General features: G+C 46.1%; 1 protein-coding gene across 1 annotated transcript in view; it reads left to right on the top strand.

Moving 5' to 3' along the window:
• The window catches only part of LOC138521943 (prostate stem cell antigen-like), an 80958-nt gene extending 58504 nt beyond the window's left edge, over window positions 1–22454 (top strand). Inside the window, exon 3 of the mRNA XM_069635114.1 lies at window positions 19943–22454. Coding sequence (XP_069491215.1) covers window positions 19943–20142 — 200 coding nt within the window. The 3' untranslated portion in view covers window positions 20143–22454. The remainder of the gene's footprint in view (window positions 1–19942) is intronic.
• Window positions 22455–25133: the final 2679 nt, after the last annotated feature.

The following is a 25133-nucleotide window of genomic DNA, read 5'->3' on the forward strand; positions in this document are numbered from 1 at the left end:
ATCCTTTATTCATAATATATCCTTATGTACTTATGGAGTGTGTGTGACATTTAAATCACCCTTCATTTCCTGGGCCATCCCAACCCAAATATGCGCAGTGCCATATGCACTTTTTACTTTTAATAAAAGCAATCTAATCCTGATTTCTACAATGATGGAACTATTTGATCTGCCTATCATGTTATCTATATTCAGTTGAGAGGGTATGGGTTGGCACACCCTATACATTTGTAGTGAGCCATATATGAAACCCTGCAAAAACGCCAGATTAGAAGCCATTGTGGTGATTAAGGAACAATGTTCTTTAACTTTCTTCAAAAAGGTTTCATAAGAATTAGCCATGGGATAACGTGACGTTTAAGGCATGTAATGCCAACCCCGTAGTAGTAGAAGTATCGGGAGGCAGATAGCCTGGATAAGGGTCTCTTACAGTTCTCTGTGGCAAAGTCTGAGGGGAATTTGTATTTGATGACCCTAACGTTGAAGACTCGCCCCTCAACAATGAAGGTGAGCATGAGAGATTTGTGCCGGGTATCACACAAGTCTCTGAAGGAAAAGAAATTCTTCTATCAACTTCAGCGTCTTTACTAATTCCCCACTGAGAAAACTGATTAATACAGTCCACCGAGGTCATGCAATCTTTCTGTGGGGTAAAATTGGTCTTGTTCTGCATTAGAGGGAAAATATTGCATTCCAATGCATGCACTAGTCTGTCGCCCTGAACGTCAAATGGGATATGCACAGTTTTAGAGGCACAATTCGAAGACAATGTGTTCAACAACGTTGAGTCCGATAAAGTGCCAGGCAGTATAATATGTATGTTTGATTCTGCAGCAGTATCTTCTACTGAAATAATGATTGGCCTCACCACTGATGCAGCAGAGTTCTCAGAGATTTCTATCGAAGCAGCTATGAAGGAGGTTGCTTAGGACACCACATGAATGATAGAAGAAGCCGGGGTAAACCTCCATTGTGCCAGATATTAGCAAGGCCCTCGCTTTGCTGCTCAAGTCATGAACGCTCAGAAAAGGCAAAAGGGAATTCCAAATCTGTACTATACTTTAGCACAGATAACAGTAGTCAATAATCAAAGTGCATATTTCATCTTAACGTCCTCACAGTGAAATATTCTTCTAATGCTAAAAGAGGACAGGGATCCAAGCAGTCATCACGGCTGACATGGCAGTGTCACAAAGGTCGGTGATGTCCTCTTCGTCTGACGAAAAGACAGATTCTCCCCCTTCCCCCAACTCCTCACCTTCCACTTTCGTCCTGGGTTTCCCTTCTTTGCTTCTTGGAGGCTTCTCCTTTTTTTTGTGCAGGTAAGGACGCCCTCGATAGGATGCCACCGTGCCTCTAAAAATAGGGGCACGGGGGTATCCCACCAGGAGCGCCACTCAGGGGAAAAAAGCCAGGAGGCACAAAAAAACCCCTAGAAGGTGCCCTTCTTGTAGGATAAGTGAAGATGATAGAGTGCGTTGGAGGAAGTTCGGTATGGGAGAGCAATCCAGTTGGCAGGCACGGGTCTGGAAGGCAGCGGATCAATCAGGTACAAGGGCAAAACACAGGCAGTCCGGTAAGCAGGCAAGGGTCTGGAAGGCAGTGGATCAATCAGGTACAAGGGCAAAACACAGGCAGTCCGGTAAGCAGGTAGGGGTCTGGAAGGCAGCGGATCAATCAGGTACAAGGGCAAAACACAGGCAGTCCGGTAAGCAGGCAAGAGTCTGGAAGGCAGAGAAGATAGAGGGGAATAGAAGACGAACGGGGAAGGAGGAGGGAAGAAGGAACAGGGCTAAGAAGCACAGAAATGAGGGCAAGAGAAAAGGAGGAAAAAATAGAAAGGCACGGGAACAAGGCGACAAATTAACCGGCGGAGTAAACACCAGTAGCGGGAGCGGCAGCAACACAGGAGGGAACCCGGAAACGTTGCAACGCGTACGCGACCCGGAAGCGGAGTAATTTATACTTCCGGTCGCGTGCAACGACTAGAACGGTGCGGTGACCGGCAGAGAGGAGAAACTCTATGGCGGACAAAAACGCCAGCGATTCCACGTCCGCCAACCCCGCCGCGGCATGACAGTATGCCCCCTCCTGGAGGGCCCTCCCCCCGGTTTGCCAGGGTGAAAGTGATAGAATCTGCGCACTAAAAGTGGGGCATGGACATCAGAGGCCGGTTCCCAAGAGTTTTCCGACCAGTCATATCCCTTCCATCGCACCAGGTATTCCAGTCTTCCCCGGCGGTATCGGGAATCACAAATTTGAGCCACTTCAAATTCCTCCTGGGTCGAAGTAGCGGGCAAGGGGGCTCTTATCTTTTTGCGGGACCAGATGTCTTCATGGAAGGGTTTTAGTTGTGAAGCATGAAACACGGGGTGAACCCTATGAAGACTTTTGGGTAGTTTTAAACGAAAAGCCACCGGGTTGATAGCTTGTAAGATCTCGTAAGGACACAGAAATCTAGGAGAAAGTTTGGAAGGGTGTGCCCATCGAGGTAAGTATCTTGTGGACAACATAACCTTAGAACCTACCCCCCAATCAGGGACTGGCTTACGATGTTTGTCAGCCTGAACCTTGGACCTCATTTGTGCTTCGCTAAGGTTTTGTTTAGCCTGAAGGTGAACGTCTCGCAATATGGTGAGAGCGGAATCAACAGTAGGTAAGCCGGTGGTGATGCCAGAGACGGGCAGTATGGACTGCGGATGGTAACCATAGTTACAGAAAAAAGGGGTGAGACCGAGAGTAGAGTGAAAGGAATTATTATAAGAGAACTCAGCCAAGGGAAGTAGAGAGACCCAATTGTCCTGTTGGAGATTCACATAGCATCGTAGGTATTGTTCTAAGGTGGCATTTAGGCGTTCCGTCTGTCCGTTGGACTGGGGATGAAACCCGGACGTTAAGGCTCTCTCAATGCCTAGACGGTTGCATAAACTCTTCCAAAATTGAGAGGTGTATTGACTACCTCGATCGGAGATGATTTTCTTAGGAACTCCGTGGATGCGGAAGATGTCCTTGATAAAGGTCTCGGCCATACCCACCGCTGTTGGAACCCCTGGTAATGGAGAGAAGTGAGCCATTTTTGTGAAGAAATCGATTACCACCATTATACACGTGAACCCTTAAGAAGGAGGTAAATCTACGATGAAATCCGTGGAAACGACTTCCCAAGGACCATCGGGAACAGAATTGGGTTCCAAAAGTCCTAATGGTCTGAGACAAGAACCCTTGCTGTGAAGGCAGTAGTGCAGGATTGTACATAACAGTCCACATCTCGTTTCATTTCTGGCCAATAGAAGTGTCTCTGCAGATAGTCCAAAGTGCCCTTGGAGCCTCTATGACCTGCCAACTTGGAGTCGTGACACCAGTTTAGTGCCAATTTCCGGAACTCAGGGGTAGGTAGATACAATTTGCCTTCCACAAAATAGAGCCCTTCCTTGATGTCGTAGAAGATGTCTTGAGGATGGTTCTCGGATTTGAAACTGCCTTCAGATGCCTCTTTCACCTGCTTTAGAAAGGTGGACAGAACACCTATTCGTCTGGGTAGAGGAAACATCAGATTGTGTGATTCGTCTGGTCCGGACATGTAGTCTCCTCTACGAGATAGAGAGTCCGCAACAAGATTTTATTGCCCGGGGATGTAGGTAACATCGAAATCAAACTGGGCAAAGAAATGGGCTCAACGTGCTTGACGCGTGTTGTAGCACTCGAATTGTCGTAGGACCTGTAGGTTCTTGTGATCTGTTCTTATGGAGAATGGATGTTTGCCTCCCCGTAGAAGATGGCTCCACTCCAGACAGGCTGACTTCATGGCCAACAGCTCACGCTCTATGACTGAGTAGTTGTTTTGGCTGGTATTGAGGGTTTTGGAAAAATATGAGACAGGATGTTCCACTCCTTGACGTTCTTGTAAAAGTACAGCCCCGATGGCCGATGAAGAAGCATCCGTCTCAACAATGAAGGGTCGATCTTGATCTGGCTGTTGAAGGATGGGAGCGGTACAGAAAGCTTCCTTAAGATTGCGAAAACTGTCTTCAGCTTCGTTGGACCAGGAAAACGGATTGGAAGACTTCTTGAGTAAGGTGGTAATGGGTGTATCCGGTGGGAGAAATTGGAAATGAACTTCCGATAAAAGTTCACCAGTCCCAGGAATCGTTGAACATCTTTAATGGATTTAGGAGAGGGCCATTCTAGGATGGCAGACACCTTGCGGGGATCCATGGCTATACCCCGACTGGATAGAATAAAACCCAGGTAAGGGATAGACGTAGCGGAAAACACACATTTGTCTAATTTGACTGAGAGGTGGTTGTCTCTAAGTCTCTGGAAGACTTCTTTTACATGGACTTTGTGTTCCTCCGGAGTTCTTGAGTACACCAATATGTCATCAAGATAGACTATTGTGGTCTGACATAGCAGGTCTGAAAACAGTCGGTCCATAAATCGCTGAAATACAGACGGGGCATTCACAAGCCCAAAGGGCATCACCTGGTATTCGTATAACCCATACGGGGTCCTGAAAGCTGTCTTCCATTCATCCCCCTTTTGAATCCGGAGAAGATGGTAGGCGTTCCGAAGATCCAGTTTAGTAAAAATCTTGGCGCCATGAACGGCTTGAATGAATTCAGTGATAAGAGGCATTGGGTATCTGTCTTTAATGGTCACCTTATTTAGCCCCCTGTAGTCAATACAGGGTCTCAGCTCTTGTGAGTCCTTCTTTGGGATAAACAATAGGGAAGCCCCAGCTGGGGATTTCGAAGGTCTTATGAGCCCGTTGGCCAGATTATTATCCAGGTATTCCCGGAGGACGTGTTTCTCCCTGAGAGACAAAGGGAACATCCTACAAAATGGTACAAGTGGACCGGGAATGAGATCCAGGCAGCAGTCTTCGGGTCGGTGAGGAGGAAGATCGCTAGGTGTCTTTTCTGTCACCACTTCAGCGTATTTCTGGAGATGATGAGGTAGACAATGGATGAGTCTGGAATCGAAAACACTGGTGGTCTGAACTGTCTCGAAACTTGGTCCTGGCAAACATTCTGCCTTACAAAAGGTGGACTGAAAACTGAGCACATTCTTTGCCCAATCAATGTGAGGGTTGTGTTTTCTGAGCCAGCATATCCCGAGTATAATAGGGAAGTGGGCGGCTCGAATGATATCAAATGAAATTCTTTCTGAATGCTGCTGAATGCTTAGTTTTAGTTCTTCGGTGGTGTGGGTAATCATTCCGGAACTCAAAGGCTCTCCATCAACTCCTTCGACCTTCTGATCCTCCTGTTTAACCAGACGACGGATACCCTTCTGTTCTGCCCACAGGGTATCGATGAAGTTGCCGGCTGCACCGCAGTCGAGTAAGGCCTGGGTTAAGATATCGGTCTTGCCCAGAGTAAGAGTAACTGTGAGAACCATCAACCTGGAGTCCTCCGGTATACCTGAAGATGACACCGATAGAGTTGCATAAGGACTTGGAACGGCCCCTCGGGAGTGCGTCCTGATACTCACCGAGGGCGCTTGTTTCCCGAACGCCTCAGAGGGACATCGGGACAGTCCCGAAGCAGGTGGTTAGAGGCTCCGCAATACATGCACATATTGCCATCCCGTCGTCTCTTACGTTCCTCTGGGGTGAGCGGTGAGCGAGCGGTTCCGATTTGAATCGGTTCTTCTTTGCCTTGACGAGAAGATGGTTGAGAGGAAGGTGACTGAGTCTCAAGGGGAGGGTGACTGTAGAATTTGGTCTTTTTTCGTTCTGACCGCCGTTCAGAGAGTCGAAAATCTATCCGAAGAGTGGCCGTTATGAGATCCGAAAAGGATGTAGGACGGTCAATCCGTGCCAACTCATATTTGAGATCCTCTCTCAATCCTCGACGGAAAATGGCATATTGAGCCTGTTCCTGCCAGCCCGCTTCTGCAGCTATCTGTTTGAAGGTAGTGATGTAGGTGAGTAGGTCTGTGCTTCCTTGGCGGATGTCCAAGAGGTCCTCCAATGTCAGAAAGGTACTTTCTGTGCGTAGAAATGTCTGCTGTAACAGAGTTTTGAAATCATTGTAGTTTTGCAGCACAGGATCAGGTTGGTTAACCAAAGGGGTGGCCCACGCCAGAGCGTTACCCGTCATGTGGGTAATCATAAATCCTACCTTGGCATGATCTGAGGTGAATGTCTGTGTGCGGAAGGAAAAGTGGAGATTGTATGCGTCCAAGAACTCCTTCACTCGCTTAGGTGATCCATCGAATTTGCCTGACACCAAAGGGAGCGAGGGTAGGTCAGCAGAGGGGCGGTCTCGTTCAGTCACTCTTAGCTGCAAGGCTGCGTTGGCTGCCTTGAGGTTCTGGACCTCCAGGTTAAGATTTTGGACGGCAGCTACAAGTTCCTGTACTTGCTGGGGTGTTGCCATATCAATTTCCTGCGGGCGTTGCAAACTGTCACAAAGGTCGGTGATGTCCTCTTCGTCTGACGAAAAGACAGATTCTCCCCCTTCCCCCAACTCCTCACCTTCCACTTTCTTCCTGGGTTTCCCTTCTTTGCTTCTTGGAGGCTTCTCCTTTTTTTTGTGCAGGTAAGGACGCCCTCGATAGGATGCCACTGTGCCTCTAAAAATAGGGGCACGGGGGTATCCCACCGGGAGCGCCACTCAGGGGAAAAAAGCCAGGAGGCACAGAAAAACCCCTAGAAGGTGTCCTTCTTATAGGATAAGTGAAGATGATAGAGTGCGCTGTAGGAAGTTCGGTATGGGAGAGCAATCCAGTTGGCAGGCACGGGTCTGGAAGGCAGCGGATCAATCAGGTACAAGGGCAAAACACAGGCAGTCCGGTAAGCAGGCAAGGGTCTGGAAGGCAGCGGATCAATCAGGTACAAGGGCAAAACACAGGCAGTCCGGTAAGCAGGTAAGGGTCTGGAAGGCAGCGGATCAATCAGGTACAAGGGCAAAACACAGGCAGTCCGGTAAGCAGGCAAGGGTCTGGAAGGCAGTGGATCAATCAGGTACAAGGGCAAAACACAGGCAGTCCGGTAAGCAGGCAAGGGTCTGGAAGGCAGCGGATCAATCAGGTACAAGGGCAAAACACAGGCAGTCCGGTAAGCAGGCAAGGGTCTGGAAGGCAGAGAAGAGAGAGGGGAATAGAAGACGAACAGGGAAGGAAGAGGGAAGAAGGAACAGGGCTAAGAAGCACAGAAATGAGGGCAAGAGAAAAGGAGGAAAAAATAGAAAGGCACGGGAACAAGGCGACAAATTAGCCGGCGGAGTAAACACCAGTAGCGGGAGCGGCAGCAACACAGGAGGGAACCCGGAAACGTTGCAACGCGTACGCGACCCGGAAGCGGAGTAATTTATACTTCCGGTTGCGTTCGCGTGCAACGACTAGAACGGTGCGGTGACCGGCAGAGAGGAGAAACTCTATGGCGGACAAAAACGCCAGCGATTCCACACCCGCCAACCCCGCCGCGGCATGACAGCGGACCACGGCAGACCACTTTTGTCACCACTTCCGTGCCACGCTCTGCGCAGTGGTTGATAAGTTATAGTTTCCTTTCTGGTCTGTATTGCAGAACACGCCTCCAGCACACAAGACAAAAAATACATTCCGGACACAGAGCTTATCCACTGCCAACTGCTCTCAACCATGGCAGACCACTTCTGTCACCACTTCCTCTTCCATTACGGCTACTACTCAGACGACTTCTCCATTTGACCCACCCCACCAGCAGCCAAGGAATGTGCATAAACTGTAATAACCTTCCCCTAAAACGCACCACCCTGTCACACAGCATGAGCCACCTGCTTAACTACATTGATCTACCTTAAATGACCTAAGTAACAGGTCTCCCCATGTTTCCAGCAGTCTCGGGGCAGCAGCCTGGAAGCATGCTTTGGCAGGGGGGCTGACCAGCATCTTCACCTTGGGAGCCGGTGGGATGGCCTGGTGAGGCCAGGGGCTGGCGGCCACAGCAGATTTGGCATGGCATACTCAGGAGATCAGAGGGGCAAGAGGAGACGGATGTGTCGTAAGATGGAAATGGACACAATGGGGCGTGTGTAGTTTATTAATCAATGCACCTGCAAGGCGTTGTATGGAGGGGGCACTGAAACTGATACTGACCGCAAGGGGCCGAGCAAGGCTCAACATTTTGGGTGGGCTAGCAAACAGCTTTAAAAACTGGGTTAGAAGTGCAGGCATACGTGATGTGATAACCCAATATGCTGTGCCCCTCAAAGTGCCCTCCTGCCCACTATTAGTTCTGCCTCTGTTTTGTGCCCCATACATAAGCTGCCTCTCTCTGCTCCCAAGTGTCCTGAGGACAACATGTAAAGCATGGGCTCAGGGCTCATAAGTTACTTGTGCTGGGAATCAAACAGGGCACCTTCTCGAAGGGCATAGATGCCAACCTTTCACTGTGGGCTCGGGGGTCACACTCCCACAGCCTGCACTCCCAAAATGTGCATAGTTAGTATAGCTCCACCAGCTCACCAAAAGGACAAAATGCGCTGGGAAACCACCACATCGAGGACAAATCCAATAGAATTAGAAACAAGCATGTATGAGTTCCCATGTATTTACATTGTTTTAATAGTGTTTAAAAGCATAGATATGTGTATTTGCCCCAATAGAGTTGACAATTAGATGCGATTTGTGATTAGTTTTAAAGACAAGCATGTCATCTTATTTGCATCACTCAGTTAAAGTTTGCACTTCTGAGATTACCCTGTAATAGGTCATTAGAAGTGATGGGATTGCACTGGAGTGCCTTGTGATCTTGGGCAAAACTGTTCTGAGCGCGGTCTTCACTAGCAGTGACTTTCTTGACAAATGTAAACATCAGTAATAAAGATATCTACTGATGGGTCAAAGACAACGATCTGATTTTGCAATTGACACAAATGTAAACACTTGTATATCAGTGTGTGGTTTATTTTCAGAAATCAGCATTTCTTTTCAACCCAACCTCACCAGTAACTTGTTTGACTCACTGCAAAGCACTTAAATCGTTTTCATTGGGCGGATGGGGCAGCGACACTGTACACATCTGGGCTCTGCCAGCATTCGGAGGTCACAGGAGGTCAAGCCTGTGTCACTGACAAAAGCAGACCCCAGTAAGTACAGAGATGAAAGTCTTGCTTTGCATGTAAAAGCATCATCAATCAGTAAGCAATGACCTTTTTTCTCAGCCAACTCTGCTCAAGGGTTTCCTGGCAGTTTGCTGCCTGGAGGATTTGGGGGTATTTCCAGGCCAAAACCGCCACAACATGTCACAGGAACTGGATATGTTTGCCTGCAAGTTACACATAGATATCTGCAGTAAGTGCTTTAACCCATTGTGCTGTCAACATCTCCTTCCTCTGAGCCAGGAGGCTGATTCCCTATTACACCTTCCTTTGGCCCATTAAATGCATCTTTCACCTGAATTCAGAGGGTCTTTCGCTTCAGAGATCATGGGGAGCTGTCAGCCCTCTAAAACCTGAGCAGAGCAGTTAAGCCTTGGGCTTCACCATGGATGGGATATTGATACGGGCAGGACGTGCTTTGTCCTCTGCCACTGTGCGTTTGCTTCCGGCAGAGTGCTGCCTTCTGTCTTCAACTTCCTCCATTTGGGAGGGTCTAAGCCCTCCCTAGCCAGTGGCTGGCTTCCCCATTGCCGATAGATGTCTTTGTATTACTGCGGTCAAACATTATTCAAGGTTATTGTCAATGCACCAGAGGTTGAGAGCAGACCCTCCCAAACATGTAAGTTAAATAATGTGTGCCCATTTAATAGGAAAATCAAGTGCATGTGGCAACCAACCTATCTTAAAGTGTATGCTCTATGCCTCAAAGAAAGATAGTGCATGTGCTTCCCCCCTCATTAACTATACACTCAAATTGCTATAGTGCATGCTCTTCCCCATATAGGTAGTGCATGTAATTTATGCAACGTCCACCAATGGCAAAATATGTCTAGAAATTGTGAAACCCCTGGTTTCATGAATGCTGCTGTCTCATAGCTGAACCAGCAGCCATCCACCATTTTGGCGTTGGCATCTTAGTAATAGCAAGAAAGGTGGGGCTCTTGGGTGTAAGAGTGGCCCTGAATCACCTTAACCCAAAGCAGGCCCACCACTTAAGAAAGGAGTGCACAGTTGTGTGAAAAGCAAGTTTATTGTACAATCAATGCCAAACTAATCCAAGTCTAGCCAAACCACATGAATTGGCACATTATATTAATTTTTTCAACAGTTAAAACACTCTTATATATTTTATTTCAATCCAACCCCCACATGTGATTGGACAAAACCCATAAAGGAATCCCATCTTTCTCCAATTCTTCCACTCTCATTGGCAGCTGTTATCCTAAGTACCATCTTCAAATCGTATTCATAGCTCAACCCTTCTTGGGATTCGTCCGTGCTAGGTCATGACATCAGCACATGGTTACACAGTCATATACCACCATAATTCATTACGAGTCAAAAGTAGCCTGGAACCTTTTAACCCTAAATGTAATTGCACATGGTTTGAATGGATTCTTCAAGTAACATTACGAAAGCTGCATAAACAAGTTATCTTTGAACTAATGATAACTCTCATCCACCCCAATTTTACAGGCGTCCTGGAATATTTGAATCTAAATTACTACCATTTCAGCACGCTTGGCACTTCTGAGAATACAATTGAAACCCCTTGGTATCAATCACTTTGGCCTTCAGCGCCAGTTCAACCCATGTTTATTATTGGTGAAAACAAATGGCCGGGTCCCTCTGCAAAACCTCAATGCCCCCAAAGAGATTTCATCTGCCTCCTGCGGAACTACCAAGTCATGAACATTGTGTCCTGTTCAGCGGCTGTCCATCTGCTTGGTTAATCATTGCTTCTCCTTCGTCCTTCAATCCTGTTTTCCCAAATGCTTCAAATTCATCCTGTGAACTCGCATCTACAGAGCTTTAATACATTTATAAAGAAAGCATAGCACATGTAGATTTATGAACACCCCGTGTATGTATCTCAGTGTACATGTACGTTTAAGAACTGTTGTCTCTCCTCCACAATGGGTACTTCAGGACATGCCCCCCCCTTCCTTGCATGCTTACGTCACACACATCATGTTGGAATTGTGCTTACATTTCATTTGGCGATTTGAGCATTTGATCTTTCTACGCATGTGCAAATCTAATACGTATCAGCTTGAACACCGAATAATACAAAAGTAACATATCCCATTCACATTTAACTACACTGGATATATATGAAATTGCACATCGAGCCAATTTCGTCATACCTCCAGTCACAAATATGGTGCATGCAATATGAACCCCTCTTCAAAGGTGGGACCTTTCCTGACCACTCCAACATGGGATTGGCTGCACAAGCTGACTGGTGCAGTTCTATTTTAGCATGATGGCATCCGCATAACAGTGATACCACAGCCCCTGCAGTGAAGGGGGGCCCGCCGCACATGTCCTAGATGGGGGGACCATTCAGACCTAAAAAATATTTTTGTTCTTTTTCAATCGCTCTGACTTCAGAAAGAAATTATTTCTGTTATGGTTCAGTTCTGTAATGGAAATCCATTTTTTCTGAAGTTGGAGTGACTTCAAAAAGAAATTATTTATTTTCAAGGTGCAAGGCCTCTCCCACCCCGACATGACATGGAGGCCTCCAGCTCCTCTGCGCATGACAGGAACAAGCATTTCTGCTGCGTGTAACAGGGATCGGGAGGCCTCGTTCCTTGGTGCAACAAATTACGCAAAAGGTAAGATAATGTAGTTTGTGTTAATGTGTGTGTGTGTGCATGCATGTGTGTGTCTGTATATGTAGATTATGTAATGTGTGTGAATGAGTGAGTGCATGATGTATGGGTGGCTGGGTGTGCGTGTATGGTGATTGAGTGCACATGTAAATGTATGGGTGGTTGGGTGTGCATGTGTGAGTGTATGGTTAATAGGTGCACATGTAAATGAATGAGTGAATTGTGTGTGCATGTGTGTGTGCTTGTGTTTAATTCCTGGATTACTTACCGGTAATCTTCATTGCTCATAGCCCTACTCTTCCTCGTCCCAATATGTGTGTATGAGGCACCTTGCCTCATACGCAAGTACTGGGACAAGGTAGAGGGGCATGGAGGTAATGCCTGGCTTAGTTACCTGTAATCTTAAATACTCTTAGCCCAACTCTTCCTTATCCCACTACTAACGTTTGAGGCAAGGTGCTTCCTACGCAAGTAGTTGGACCAAGAAGAGGGACGTTGAGGTAATTTTGGGCAAAGGAGCTGGTTTTGAGGGTTGGGGAAGGGGCCGGGAAGGAGAAGGGGCATATGTAAAGGGTGGGGGATTGGTGCACTAAATCATGATTGACATCCATGATAAAGCAGGCATGATATGTGTTATTAGTGGCTAGACTAACATTTTGGCACTGCCAATCTAGTCATTTCTTATTCTGGCATGATTTTTCTTTACTGGGCTTTTATAGTAAAGTAAACATGATAAGTGTTATTACCTGTCTACACTGGCAGTTGGGTGCAGCCAGTCTAGCCATTTCTTACTGTGGAATGGCATATTTGTCTGGCCATCTATAATCAAGTTAGCACCATACGTCTTATTACGTGGCTAGATTATGGTGCAGTCGGTTAGCCATTTCTTAATGTGGTTTGACATATTTTACTGGGCATCTCTGATAAAGGAATCCTGATAAGTGTAATTCGCTAACTGGATTTGCATTTGTGGGCATCCACTCTAGCTGTTTCTTACTGTGGCATTGTATATTTTTCTGGGGATCTGTGATAAAAAAAAATAAGCATGATACGTGTTATTACATGCTTAGACTGGCATTTTGGTGCAAACAGTCTAGGTATATCTTACTGTGGCATGGCATGTTGTACTGTTTTACTGTAATATGTGAATTATTTGTCTAGACTGGTCTACATTTTGCAGCCAGTTTGGACATGTTTTCTTATCGTGGCATGGCATTTTTAATAACAAAGCATTTTAGATTGCCCAAACAAAGGTCCATAAGTAAATGTCACTAGTAAAATCCTCATCTTACTCTCGGAAGGGCCTTGTAACAACTAGTGGCTCTCCTCATTGTTGTCAAGCTTTTACTTCATTAAAAAATGTAATTTTATTATACATTCATAAATACAATGATATTACCACACTATACCACAATATAGAAAATCTTAAAAAACATAAATCAATTTTACACATCAATTGGTACAGAAATTAGTACAAAAATGGTACACTATTATGTGCTTTGCATATTAAATCTCAAATCGCTATAACCTGATTACTCATAGTGTTAGTAATCTAAACTCCTTTTTCATACTATGTTTATCTTCGCCCAACTTATATAAGTTTCTGTCGTCTGTGGCTTAACTCTGCCGGACATTCATCAGGGGCAGAATTGTGTGTATCTTTAGGAAGCTTGGGGTGAATTCCAGTGTTCTATCTTGCTTATCTTCTTGAGGATCCCGACAGGGATGAAGGCACAATTAAAAAATACTTAAATGGTCTTATGACTAGACCTAGCGTAGCAATCCATCACCTCAAGGGTAACAGGTTAGATATGATATGACATGGCATTTATAACGTGCCTATACATAAGTGTTTCACAAGTGTAGAAATACAATAATCTACCTGAATGGTGTCGCTGCTTCTTAATGCTACAGACCACCATGCAACTGTTAGTGTTGCTCTAGCTGTTTCACATGTGCCAGCTTCTCCTCATTTGCCACTATGCAACCGTTAGTGTTGCTGTAGCTGTTTCACATGTGCCAGCTTCTCCTCATTTGCCACTATGCAACCGTTAGTGTTGCTGTAGCTGTTTCACATGTGCCAGCTTCTCCTCATTCGCCACTTTGCAACCGTTAGTGTTGCTGTAGCTGTTTCACATGTGCCAGCTTCTCCTCATTTGCCACTATGCAACCGTTAGTGTTGCTGTAGCTGTTTCACATGTGCCAGCTTCTCCTCATTCGCCACTATGCAACCGTTAGTGTTGCTGTAGCTGTTTCACATGTGCCAGCTTCTCCTCATTCGCCACTATGCCACCGTTGGAGTTGCTCTAGCGGTTTCACATGTGCCAGCTTCTCCTCATTTGCCACTTTGCAACCGTTAGTGTTGCTGTAGCTGTTTCACATGTGCCAGCTTCTCCTCATTCGCCACTATGCCACCGTTGGAGTTGCTCTAGCGGTTTCACATGTGCCAGCTTCTCCTCATTTGCCACTATGCAACTGTTAGTGTTGCTCTAGCTGTTTCACATGTGCCAGCTTCTCCTCATTCGCCACTATGCCACCGTTGGAGTTGCTCTAGCGGTTTCACATGTGCCAGCTTCTCCTCATTTGCCACTTTGCAACCGTTAGTGTTGCTGTAGCTGTTTCACATGTGCCAGCTTCTCCTCATTCGCCACTATGCCACCGTTGGAGTTGCTCTAGCGGTTTCACATGTGCCAGCTTCTCCTCATTTGCCACTATGCAACTGTTAGTGTTGCTCTAGCTGTTTCACATGTGCCAGCTTCTCCTCATTCGCCACCATGCAACTGTTAGTGTTGCTCTAGCTGTTTCACATGTGCCAGCTTCTCCTCATTTGCCACTATGCAACCGTTAGTGTTGCTGTAGCTGTTTCACATGTGCCAGCTTCTCCTCATTCGCCACTATGCCACCGTTGGAGTTGCTCTAGCGGTTTCACATGTGCCAGCTTCTCCTCATTTGCCACTTTGCAACCGTTAGTGTTGCTGTAGCTGTTTCACATGTGCCAGCTTCTCCTCATTCGCCACCATGCAACTGTTAGTGTTGCTCTAGCTGTTTCACATGTGCCAGCTTCTCCTCATTTGCCACTATGCAACCGTTAGTGTTGCTGTAGCTGTTTCACATGTGCCAGCTTCTCCTCATTCGCCACTATGCCACCGTTGGAGTTGCTCTAGCGGTTTCACATGTGCCAGCTTCTCCTCATTTGCCACTTTGCAACCGTTAGTGTTGCTGTAGCTGTTTCACATGTGCCAGCTTCTCCTCATTCGCCACTATGCCACCGTTGGAGTTGCTCTAGCGGTTTCACATGTGCCAGCTTCTCCTCATTTGCCACTATGCAACTGTTAGTGTTGCTCTAGCTGTTTCACATGTGCCAGCTTCTCCTCATTCGCCACCATGCAACTGTTAGTGTTGCTCTAGCTGTTTCACATGTGCCAGCTTCTCCTCATTTGCCACTATGCAACCGTTAGTGTTGCTGTAGCTGTTTCACATGTGCCAGCTTCTCCTCATTTGCCACTATGCAACCGTTAGTGTTGCTGTAGCTGTTTCACATGTGCCAGCTTCTCCTCATTTGCCACTATGCAACCGTTAGTGTTGCTGTAGCTGTTTCACATGTGCCAGCTTCTCCTCATTCGCCACTATGCCACCGTTGGTGTTGCTCTAGCGGTTTCACATGTGCCAGCTTCTCCTCATTTGCCACTATGCAACCGTTAGTGTTGCTGTAGCTGTTTCACATGTGCCAGCTTCTCCTCATTTGCCACTTTGCAACCGTTAGTGTTGCTGTAGCTGTTTCTCATGTGCCAGCTTCTCCTCATTCGCCACTATGCCACCGTTGGAGTTGCTCTAGCGGTTTCACATGTGCCAGCTTCTCCTCATTTGCCACTATGCAACTGTTAGTGTTGCTCTAGCTGTTTCTCATGTGCCAGCTTCTCCTCATTCGCCACTATGCAACCGTTGATGTTGCTCTAGCTGTTTCTCATGTGCCAGCTTCTCCTCATTCGCCACTATGCCACCGTTGGTGTTGCTCTAGCGGTTTCACATGTGCCAGCTTCTCCTCATTTGCCACTATGCAACCGTTGGTGTTGCTCTAGCCGTTTCTCATGTGCCAGCTTCTCCTCATTCGCCACTATGCAACCGTTAGTGTTGCTCTAGCTGTTTCTCATGTGCCAGCTTCTCCTCATTCGCCACTATGCCACCGTTGGAGTTGCTCTAGCGGTTTCACATCTGCCAGCTTCTCCTCATTTGCCACTATGCAACTGTTAGTGTTGCTCTAGCTGTTTCTCATGTGCCAGCTTCTCCTCATTCGCCACTATGCAACCGTTGATGTTGCTCTAGCTGTTTCTCATGTGCCAGCTTCTCCTCATTCGCCACTATGCCACCGTTGGTGTTGCTCTAGCGGTTTCACATGTGCCAGCTTCTCCTCATTTGCCACTATGCAACCGTTGGTGTTGCTCTAGCCGTTTCTCATGTGCCAGCTTCTCCTCATTCGTCACTATGCAACCGTTGATGTTGCTCTAGCTGTTTCTCATGTGCCAGCTTCTCCTCATTCGCCACTATGCCACCGTTGGTGTTGCTCTAGCGGTTTCACATGTGCCAGCTTCTCCTCATTTGCCACTATGCAACCGTTAGTGTTGCTCTAGCTGTTTCTCATGTGCCAGATTCTCCTCATTCGCCACTTTGCAAACGTTGGTGTTGCTCTAGCTGTTTCACATGTGCCAGCTTCTCCTCATTTGCCACTATGCAACCGTTAGTGTTGCTCTAGCTGTTTCTCATGTGCCAGATTCTCCTCATTCGCCACTTTGCAACCGTTGATGTTGCTCTAGCTGTTTCTCATGTGCCAGCTTCTCCTCATTCGTCACTATGCAACCGTTGATGTTGCTCTAGCTGTTTCTCATGTGCCAGCTTCTCCTCATTCGCCACTATGCCACCGTTGGTGTTGCTCTAGCGGTTTCACATGTGCCAGCTTCTCCTCATTTGCCACTATGCAACCGTTAGTGTTGCTCTAGCTGTTTCTCATGTGCCAGATTCTCCTCATTCGCCACTTTGCAAACGTTGGTGTTGCTCTAGCTGTTTCACATGTGCCAGCTTCTCCTCATTTGCCACTATGCAACCGTTAGTGTTGCTCTAGCTGTTTCTCATGTGCCAGATTCTCCTCATTCGCCACTTTGCAACCGTTGATGTTGCTCTAGCTGTTTCTCATGTGCCAGCTTCTCCTCATTCGCCACTATGCCACCGTTGGTGTTGCTCTAGCGGTTTCTCATGTGCCAGATTCTCCTCATTTGCCACTATGCAACCGCTGGTGTTGCTCTAGCTGTTTCCCATGTGCCAGCTTCTCCTCATTCGCCTCACCTATAAGGCAAACAAACCCTCACTTACAAAGTTGTCGTTTAAACAATTATAGTTTAAACAGTGTTCAAAATATCTCTATGTATATTGGCATCTCTCTCCTCTTACCTTACTCACTGGTGGGTGGTTCTTGTATTAAGGTGTATATGGCCAGATCTCTCCCCCAGATCACAATGTCATAGTCCAATTAGAATGAATACTTCCAGTTAGACAACCCGATGGCTTGGAGCTATAAAGATGTATAAATATACCCAATTGTAAAAGCACTTTGCCTCAGTGTATCATTGACAAGGAACTGTGGCTGTTTAAAACTTACTGGAATTAATAGATATTCCAAGAACGTGGCGTAGAGGGTTCCTAAATTGTTTGCCCCACTGCTCTTCCGGCCGTATTTAATCGGTACTAATCCGGATAATACAAATTAGCATCTTGTTCCTGAAGTGGGGGGTGTTTGGCAGATTACAATCACCATCTAACCCCTTAGTTGACATGTCAAAAGGGAATTCTTCCATGACCTTATTCGGTCGGGGAGTATTTCTCTATAGTGCGCCGCAGTAAACGAGTTGTAGCGTGATATCCATATTGTAAGGACACCACCGTTGTGACGTAGTCGCGTTATGTGATGACGTAATTAGCGTCACGCATAAGCGATAGTAAATTAAACTATGCATACACATCAGGGACCGCCCCACCCACACCTCAGGTGCAGTACCTTGTGCGGTTCGAACAAAAGGCTGTTTGACTGTTGTTCATTAATAAAAGCCTCAATATGTAAAGAGAAGCAAATTGAAGTGCCTCCCTCACATCGTAGCTATGCCCATCTGTTTGTGTCTTGCGTAAAGAACCTATTAATAAGGCCATCAATACACAGATATAAATCTCACTGGTCACATGAACACACGGCATATAGTACATAGCTTATATGAAAAAAGGACCCAGATCCAGTCCTCACCATTCCTGCATCCCATATATAGATTTAGCTTCAGTTGTATCAGATGAAACATGTTACGAATGTATTACATACTCCCAGATGGCAATGTTTTAACACTTACCGAAATCCATCACATCTTCTACGCAGTTGTTACAGCTCATTCTAGAAAGTGCAACACTCTAATGATGAACGTCCATAGCCTTATTTGACATTGTGCCACTCAATGTTCTCATTGAGACCTGTTATATGGCTTTCTGTCAGGAAAATGAGTTTCTGTTCTAAGTCTATCCATTTCTTGTTCACATCCTCCTGATTTTTGCCTTTCACGTTCCTCAAAATAACCCATTCAAAATCGGTAAAGACATGTCTTTTCTCCACAAAATGTTTTACTAAAGGTGCCAATTCAATTCTGTTTTTAAGGCAACACCTGTGCTCTATCATTCAAGTCTCTTCCATTAGTCTTCCCAATGTAGATACAAGGGCAAGGACACGTAACCATGTACACAACATTTTCTGTGTTACAGTTAGTATGTTCTTTCGACAGCCACTCTCGTGGCAAGCCCAAATTCACAGATAGCGCCTGCTTGATTTGTGGGTACATAATGCAATTGCCACATGGGTGATGTCCTATTACATGAGGCAACTATCACAGGGTACATTGTGACTGAGTGCGGATAGACATTTCCCACCAATATACCAGAGTGACCGAGCGTAGAGAGGGGGCCCAGACCATGTTTATGCCCCTTCAATGAATGAATTCACCAGCCACCACTGCGTGAGACACTGGTGAGTGAATAGGTATAGATGTGTGCATGCAAGGTTGGGGCCCGGGCAAGGGGCATTGGAACATGGACATTTTCTTACATGTTTTACTGGCATTGGTGCGCAATGGCAACTTGCTGAGTGTTATTACATGGAGGGGAGTTTGGGGTGGGGGTTTATAGCTCAAAAGGGCAGACAGACTGTATATTTTCGGTAGCGTGGCATTTTCTATTCACATGTAGGGCAAGACGACTATGATGTGTGTTCTTACTTGGTGGGTGGAGGCATTTGTGCAGCCAAACAAGGACATGTTTCCTTACTACAACATTGCGTGTTTTACTGACATTGAGGGCAAAGTCCACTTGAAGAGTCTCCTTACATGGTGAGGCAGGCATTTGTGTAGCTAGCAATAACATGCTTTCTTCCTGTGTCAGTAGATTTGTACTGGCATTAAGGGCAAAGTTAACAAAGAATGCTGCAGAGCCAGCATGCACATGTATTCTTTTTGTATCATTATTTTGTGTAATATTGCTGGCCACGCAGAGAGTTGGCTGGTACATTTGAGTCCCCGGAGCCAGACACAGCCCCATTGTTTCTACGTTAGGTGAAAGATTTAAGGTTTGATTAAAACACATATTTATATCTTTCTCCTAGTGAAGTGTATGGCGTACCCCTGCAGCAGCACATTTGTGCGTATTGTGCATGCAGCGTGGTCCATACCGGCCCGGAGTGTGGCACAACCCGTGCTTTGTTGCCGAGCTTGGGGAGGGGGGCTCAGCATAGCTTGCAGGAGGGCCCCCACATTTTGTGCTATGCCACTGTGATGATGCTGTGCAATCTATAGGAGAAAAATGAAAGAAATGACAGGCAGGTCGTGGGAAATATATGAGATATCTGAAAAATTGTGCCTGGGCATTGCTAATTTTGGTGAAAGGCATGGTTTGTCCCTTATTAAGGTGGCCCCCCTGTGAGCAACATGGTATGCTCTATCTCGATCTGGCTTAGGGAATGTTTTTGAAAAGTGAAAGCTGAGCTTGTTTGACTGCATAGCCTTTGTGAAGCTGTAACATGAATACATATCGCAAGACCAAATGTTTTTTTTTATGTTTTCACCATCCACTCTAGGCACAATATTTTACTAAAATAATGTGTACATGTAGTGTTTGTTTTATGACCTCTCATTGTCCTGTTTCCGTTTCTATACACAGGGCTCTTCCACATGTACACCAGGTACCGATGTCTTTCCTCTGGGTGCAACGTCAACACCCCTGTGGACCCCAACAATGGCATAGGGATCAACACAACCTGCTGTGATACTGACTACTGCAACTCGGGGCCCGCCAGCGCCCGACTCTCCCTTCTCACTGCTGCCGGCATCCTGAGCTACTGGCTGCTGAAGATGGCATAGGTGGGAATGTCCAAAACTGTCAAGAGCCAGGTCAAGAGGCGATGGCCAACCGTGCCCGGTCTGAGAATACATGAAGACGGGCAACGGTGACTGTAAACTGTAACCATCCAAATTCTAAGCCCACGCTACCTTGCCCAAATCCAATGCACCCAACCAAACCCCCTCCCCACCCCTCACAATTGAACCCTGGTCTTTACTCCCCACCCCATAGACATCCTGGTCTATTATTACTAGACCAATCATGCCCTTTTTCCAATGGTTGACCTCAAAATATTTCCAGAATAAATGTGGATGTTAGGAATATGGAACAATGATTGGCTTTGCATTGTCCACCTAAGCATATGCATTCTGGGATGAATAAATCATGCAAATTTTATAGTATCCTCCCACCCTTTATCTGCCGGGGTCATCTATGATGTCTGTCCTGCATGCTGGGTGGCCGCCATCTCATGAACACAAGTCGTCCAAGGAATGAGTTTATAGGGTGTACAAGCTCAAAGGTGTTTGAAGAGGGTATGGATGGAAACATGTATGAAGATCGTAATAGAGAGGTATTGCTGCATCCTGTAAAGGACTGCCTTCGCGTGGCACCGTCACGTGTTGTTGCCATAGTTCCAAAAGAGAAGAAGAACTCTTGCGTCATATGTGATGGTAAGATAGGAAATGAGGCGGTGAAGAGGGCAAGCGTTGATCTCAGCATGTTAGGACGGTAGCCTCGCTTTGCTGCAGCTATGGTTCCATCAAAGCTGGACCCCCCCCCCCCAAGTCTACATATAAATGGCGGATCCAAAGACACAAACCCTTACAGTGCAAAGCATACCGAATTAGGATCCTAAAATGTGCCAAACTCCCATGAAACATAAGGTGGGGGAGCACTGCCTTGCAGTGCAGATTGCTAGGTGTGCACACCCTACACAAGGTATTCTGTGGTGATGCGCACAAAGGTGCACAGAAAGTCCCTGTAGAAGTGGCTATGGAGCCTTCTGAGCACAGAGCCCCAAACTATGAAAGAGACACAGCTGGAAAGTAGGGACGCAGTAGAGCAAAAACTCACCTGTTCAGACCTAAGAACCCAAGAGGAGCACCAACCACCCGTCGTTTCCTCGCTTTCCGCAGAGGTTTGGCCGATTGCCCAACACACCACAGACAGGCGTTCTGTTGTGTTTTCCTCCCAGGATCGCTGCACTCTCTAGCCTTTTCATAAAGTAACTTGTGTAAGAATGGATGACTTATTTCCCAGTGTACCCCAAAAGAGCAACATGTGGATTGCTCAGCGAAAAAAGCATGAACGTTCCTTTAAAAAAAAGAGCTCGCCCCTACACCCTAAAAGAGAAGGCATTTACTGTTCCACTTAAGCTGTGTTTATAACACAGAAATTGGTACGATACCTCAGCTTATTTGAAAAATAGCAACATAGGTCACGTCAAACCATAGAAGCCCTCAAAGGAGAGTCACTGTAGAGAAACAACAGGAGGTTCCTTTAGATTCAGAGTGCATACAAAGGAGACAGAAGGATAGAAGGAAGTTCTCTCTATTACTATTTTCTCTGACATTTGAGTCCAGCAGTGTTCTCTTTCAGGGTTCGGACCCCTTCTTTGTTATGTCCACCAACATTCATGACAAAACAACAATGTATCTAGCGCTGGGCGGCGGAGAAGATTTCTAATACTCCAGTACCAGGAATATTTCCTCTTTCGTCCCCCTCTGTGTTTTGACATGTGCTTGTAGAAGCACCACTGATTAGAATTCGGGGCATTGACCGCAGTAGGGATGTGACAGGAAACCAAAGGCCTGTTTCAAGCATCCAGGGAACTTGGCAGGATTGTGTTGAGATTACACCTAAATGCGGTCTACTTAACCTAAGCCCTCAATCAATGTAATGTCCTCCCAGCTGGAAGGTCTGGATCTCCCTGCCCATGGATTTGCATTCAACTTCACTCACACGCACTCAATGAACCCATTGACTGGACCCGATGACATCCAGCAATGGGTAACATCTGACAACCCCCAAGGCCAATGTTTATCAACTAGCTTTTCCGCATGAGAATCCTAGGTACTTACATCAGCCGACATATTGACCCCGCAGTACTTCGTTCCATTTAAAAAGAGATGGCGCACAGCCAGTTCCCCACCTCCTTGTGTGTTCCTTTCCTGTTAAATTGTTTATATCGTTTTTTTTTAAATAATGTCTTTTTTTAATTATAACCATCTCTGCAATAAATGAGCTGGGGCTTTCAGATTAACTTTTAAATCACTTTGTAAATGTTTCCTTAAAAATGTTTTCAATAAAGTGGGCATGGTTCTTAAAAACATTGTCTGTCGTCAAATCTTCCCTCCTAAATTCTTTTGCAAAAACAAATGTGAAGGCTGTCAGAATGAATAAGGATTTGACATTGATGTGATGGTTAATGCTGTTGAGCGTAGACCCCTTTGGGTATCGTGCATGCAATGGATGGGGATGCAGAATAACTCTGACACCAAATAATCAAACCAACTCTGGAAGATGGCAAAGTTTGCTGTTTTATTAACAATTATCTAAAACAGGGAGTTACAACGGACATCAACGGACGTTCGCTCGAGCTCTCAGTGAATATCTCATAAAAACACATTTATATACTAAAAATTCATCATGCGTGATGTCATACTATGTGGCAAATGACAAAAACCTATGAGGTGTTGTGATAGGTTCAAGGGGAACATCTAAGTATACTTTCTATAAGGGGTGGGATTGTGATTGGATATCTACTGGCAGGTGGACAAGTTATGCCTACCTCTAAAACATGTAATCTTCAACAATATTAAGTACACAGTGGGCCTCATTACGACTATGCTGGTCTGGTTACAACGGTGCCGGTAAGCTACCAGCACTGTTGGTACCGGACCGGCATACACCGAGTTCTGCGGCTGGGGGCCCTCCCGCCCGCCAGGTCTGACCTGGCAGGTGGAACGGCACCCGCCCGCCGCAGACCTTGACGGTAGCACCGGCACCATCATAAATAGTGCCGGTGCTACCGTCCTCCCCATTCCCATTGAGTCCTGTGGGACTCAAATGGGAATGGGGAGTGATTTTTTCCGGTGCCTGGCTATGGGGAATTGCCGGGACTGCTGGGGCTGTAATGCCCCGCTAATTCCCCATTGCCAGGCGCCGTAAAAAAATGACTCCGGCGGCAGCCGTGCCGTTTTTACAGACACGGCTACCGACGGGGTGGTAATGAGGCCCCGTATATCATTGATCTTCAAACTATAAGGCTTTTCGTTACACAGCCCTCTATAATTGTTTGGCATGCTTGTGCCATGTCTGGAACATTCAGGTCACTTAGCAGCATGTAAGCTCAGACCCAGGAGCCAGGAGATGTACTTGACTTTACCTCCCCACCCAATTAGCCCAACGTCTCTCATCACCCATGCCTTCTGCCATGAAGATTATCTTTGAACTTGGCCTTGAAGCTTATTCTTGTCTCTGGGAATATATGGGAGTGCGAGCACTCACTATCGTTGTTCTAGGACTCCAAGCTCAACTCTATTTCCATCCTTAGCTCATGTGACAGGAGACCATGATATCGTCCATTTTGCAGCATTTAAATGTCTTAAATGAATAAAACTTGGCATGCATGGTGTTCTTTCTCTGCACCTTCACAAGAGATGATTCAGCTTCTCACGTTTGCTGCCTTCAAGAATCGATAACCGGCCTTGGCTTGCTTCAGCATTGGTACCAGGCCAGACAGCCTCGCCATTCATGTCCACGATCTCAGCTAATTCTTGCTGCGACACAGTTCTCAGCCTTTCTTCTCCATGGATCCGTGTTTACTAAATTCATGACACCGATGTCCAGCTTCTATACAATGGCGGCTTCGCCTGCAGTCTATTCACTATGTATATAGCCAGTTTCTATGATCACTTAATCTACTTGCGCTACAGCATCTGTACAGTTATTGAACGGCTTGCATTTTCTGCAGTGCTTTGCACACATGCAATCATCTTTTCGCCTATGAAAGTTGACTTGATTCTTAACTTTGTCATCAGTTTCTGTAAGGTCCATGCATTTTCTTCTTCCAGTCTTCTCAGTGTGTCATGTTCGTCTCTTGTGTGACGTCATCGGTGTCTCTTTCACTCTTTTTCATATTCCTCCAGGGAGTTCCTCCCTCAGGTTGTCGTCTCTTCAGGAATACATTTACTAGGGCTTTCTCAGAGGATATCTTCTTTCGAATACTCGACGTAGTATGGTCACAACTGCTGGTGTCAAGCATGGCACGATCTCAGGTTTCCAACATATAGGAGGTAGGCGGTGGGATTTCCTGCAGAGGCATGTAACTGCTCCTCTACACTGTAATGAATAAGGATGTGGCATTGACATGATTGTTAATGCTGTCGTAACAAACACGGATGTGACATTGACATGATGGTTAATGCTGTTGTATCGAATAAAGATGTGACGTTGATTTGCTGGTTAAAGGAATGGTTCGCCAAAAATGTTTATTTCAAAAATAGATAGGCAATATAAAAAAAAACTATTGGCATTTTTTTTTCGAAGTCCCTATGTAAAATTTTGAGCAATTCAAGCTCAAAGATAGCACATGGGGGCATCCATTTTGTGAAATGGATGCCCGCCGCTGTGCTCGCTTTGGCTTTTGCGGCACTAATGAAGGAAAAGCCAGCCAGCTGTAGTAAACAAAAGTTACCACTGGGTGGCTGCTCCTTCATTGGTGCTGTACGCGGAGGACGGGGACCGGAGACTACAGGCAGAAAAGCTGCAGCTGCATCTCGGTAAGTGCTATTTTTTAAATAAAAATAAACACTAGCTGTGGTTTTTTTTCTAAGTTTTCTGGGCACAGCTTTAAAAACGTTGTATTTATGTTTGTGGTAGCTTTTGAAGCGACCGCAAACATAAATACAACGGTATTGTGTTTGAAAACGCTGCAGTTTTTCTTTCTACGTTTCTCAGGCTCCTCCGGCTCGGAGGAGCCTGAGAAACTCAGAAAGAAAAACCGCAG

The sequence above is a fragment of the Ambystoma mexicanum genome, chromosome 13, assembly GCF_040938575.1.
Source record: "Ambystoma mexicanum isolate Mex_15411 chromosome 13, UKY_AmexF1_1, whole genome shotgun sequence".
In the NCBI taxonomy this organism is placed as follows: Eukaryota; Metazoa; Chordata; class Amphibia; order Caudata; family Ambystomatidae; genus Ambystoma; species Ambystoma mexicanum.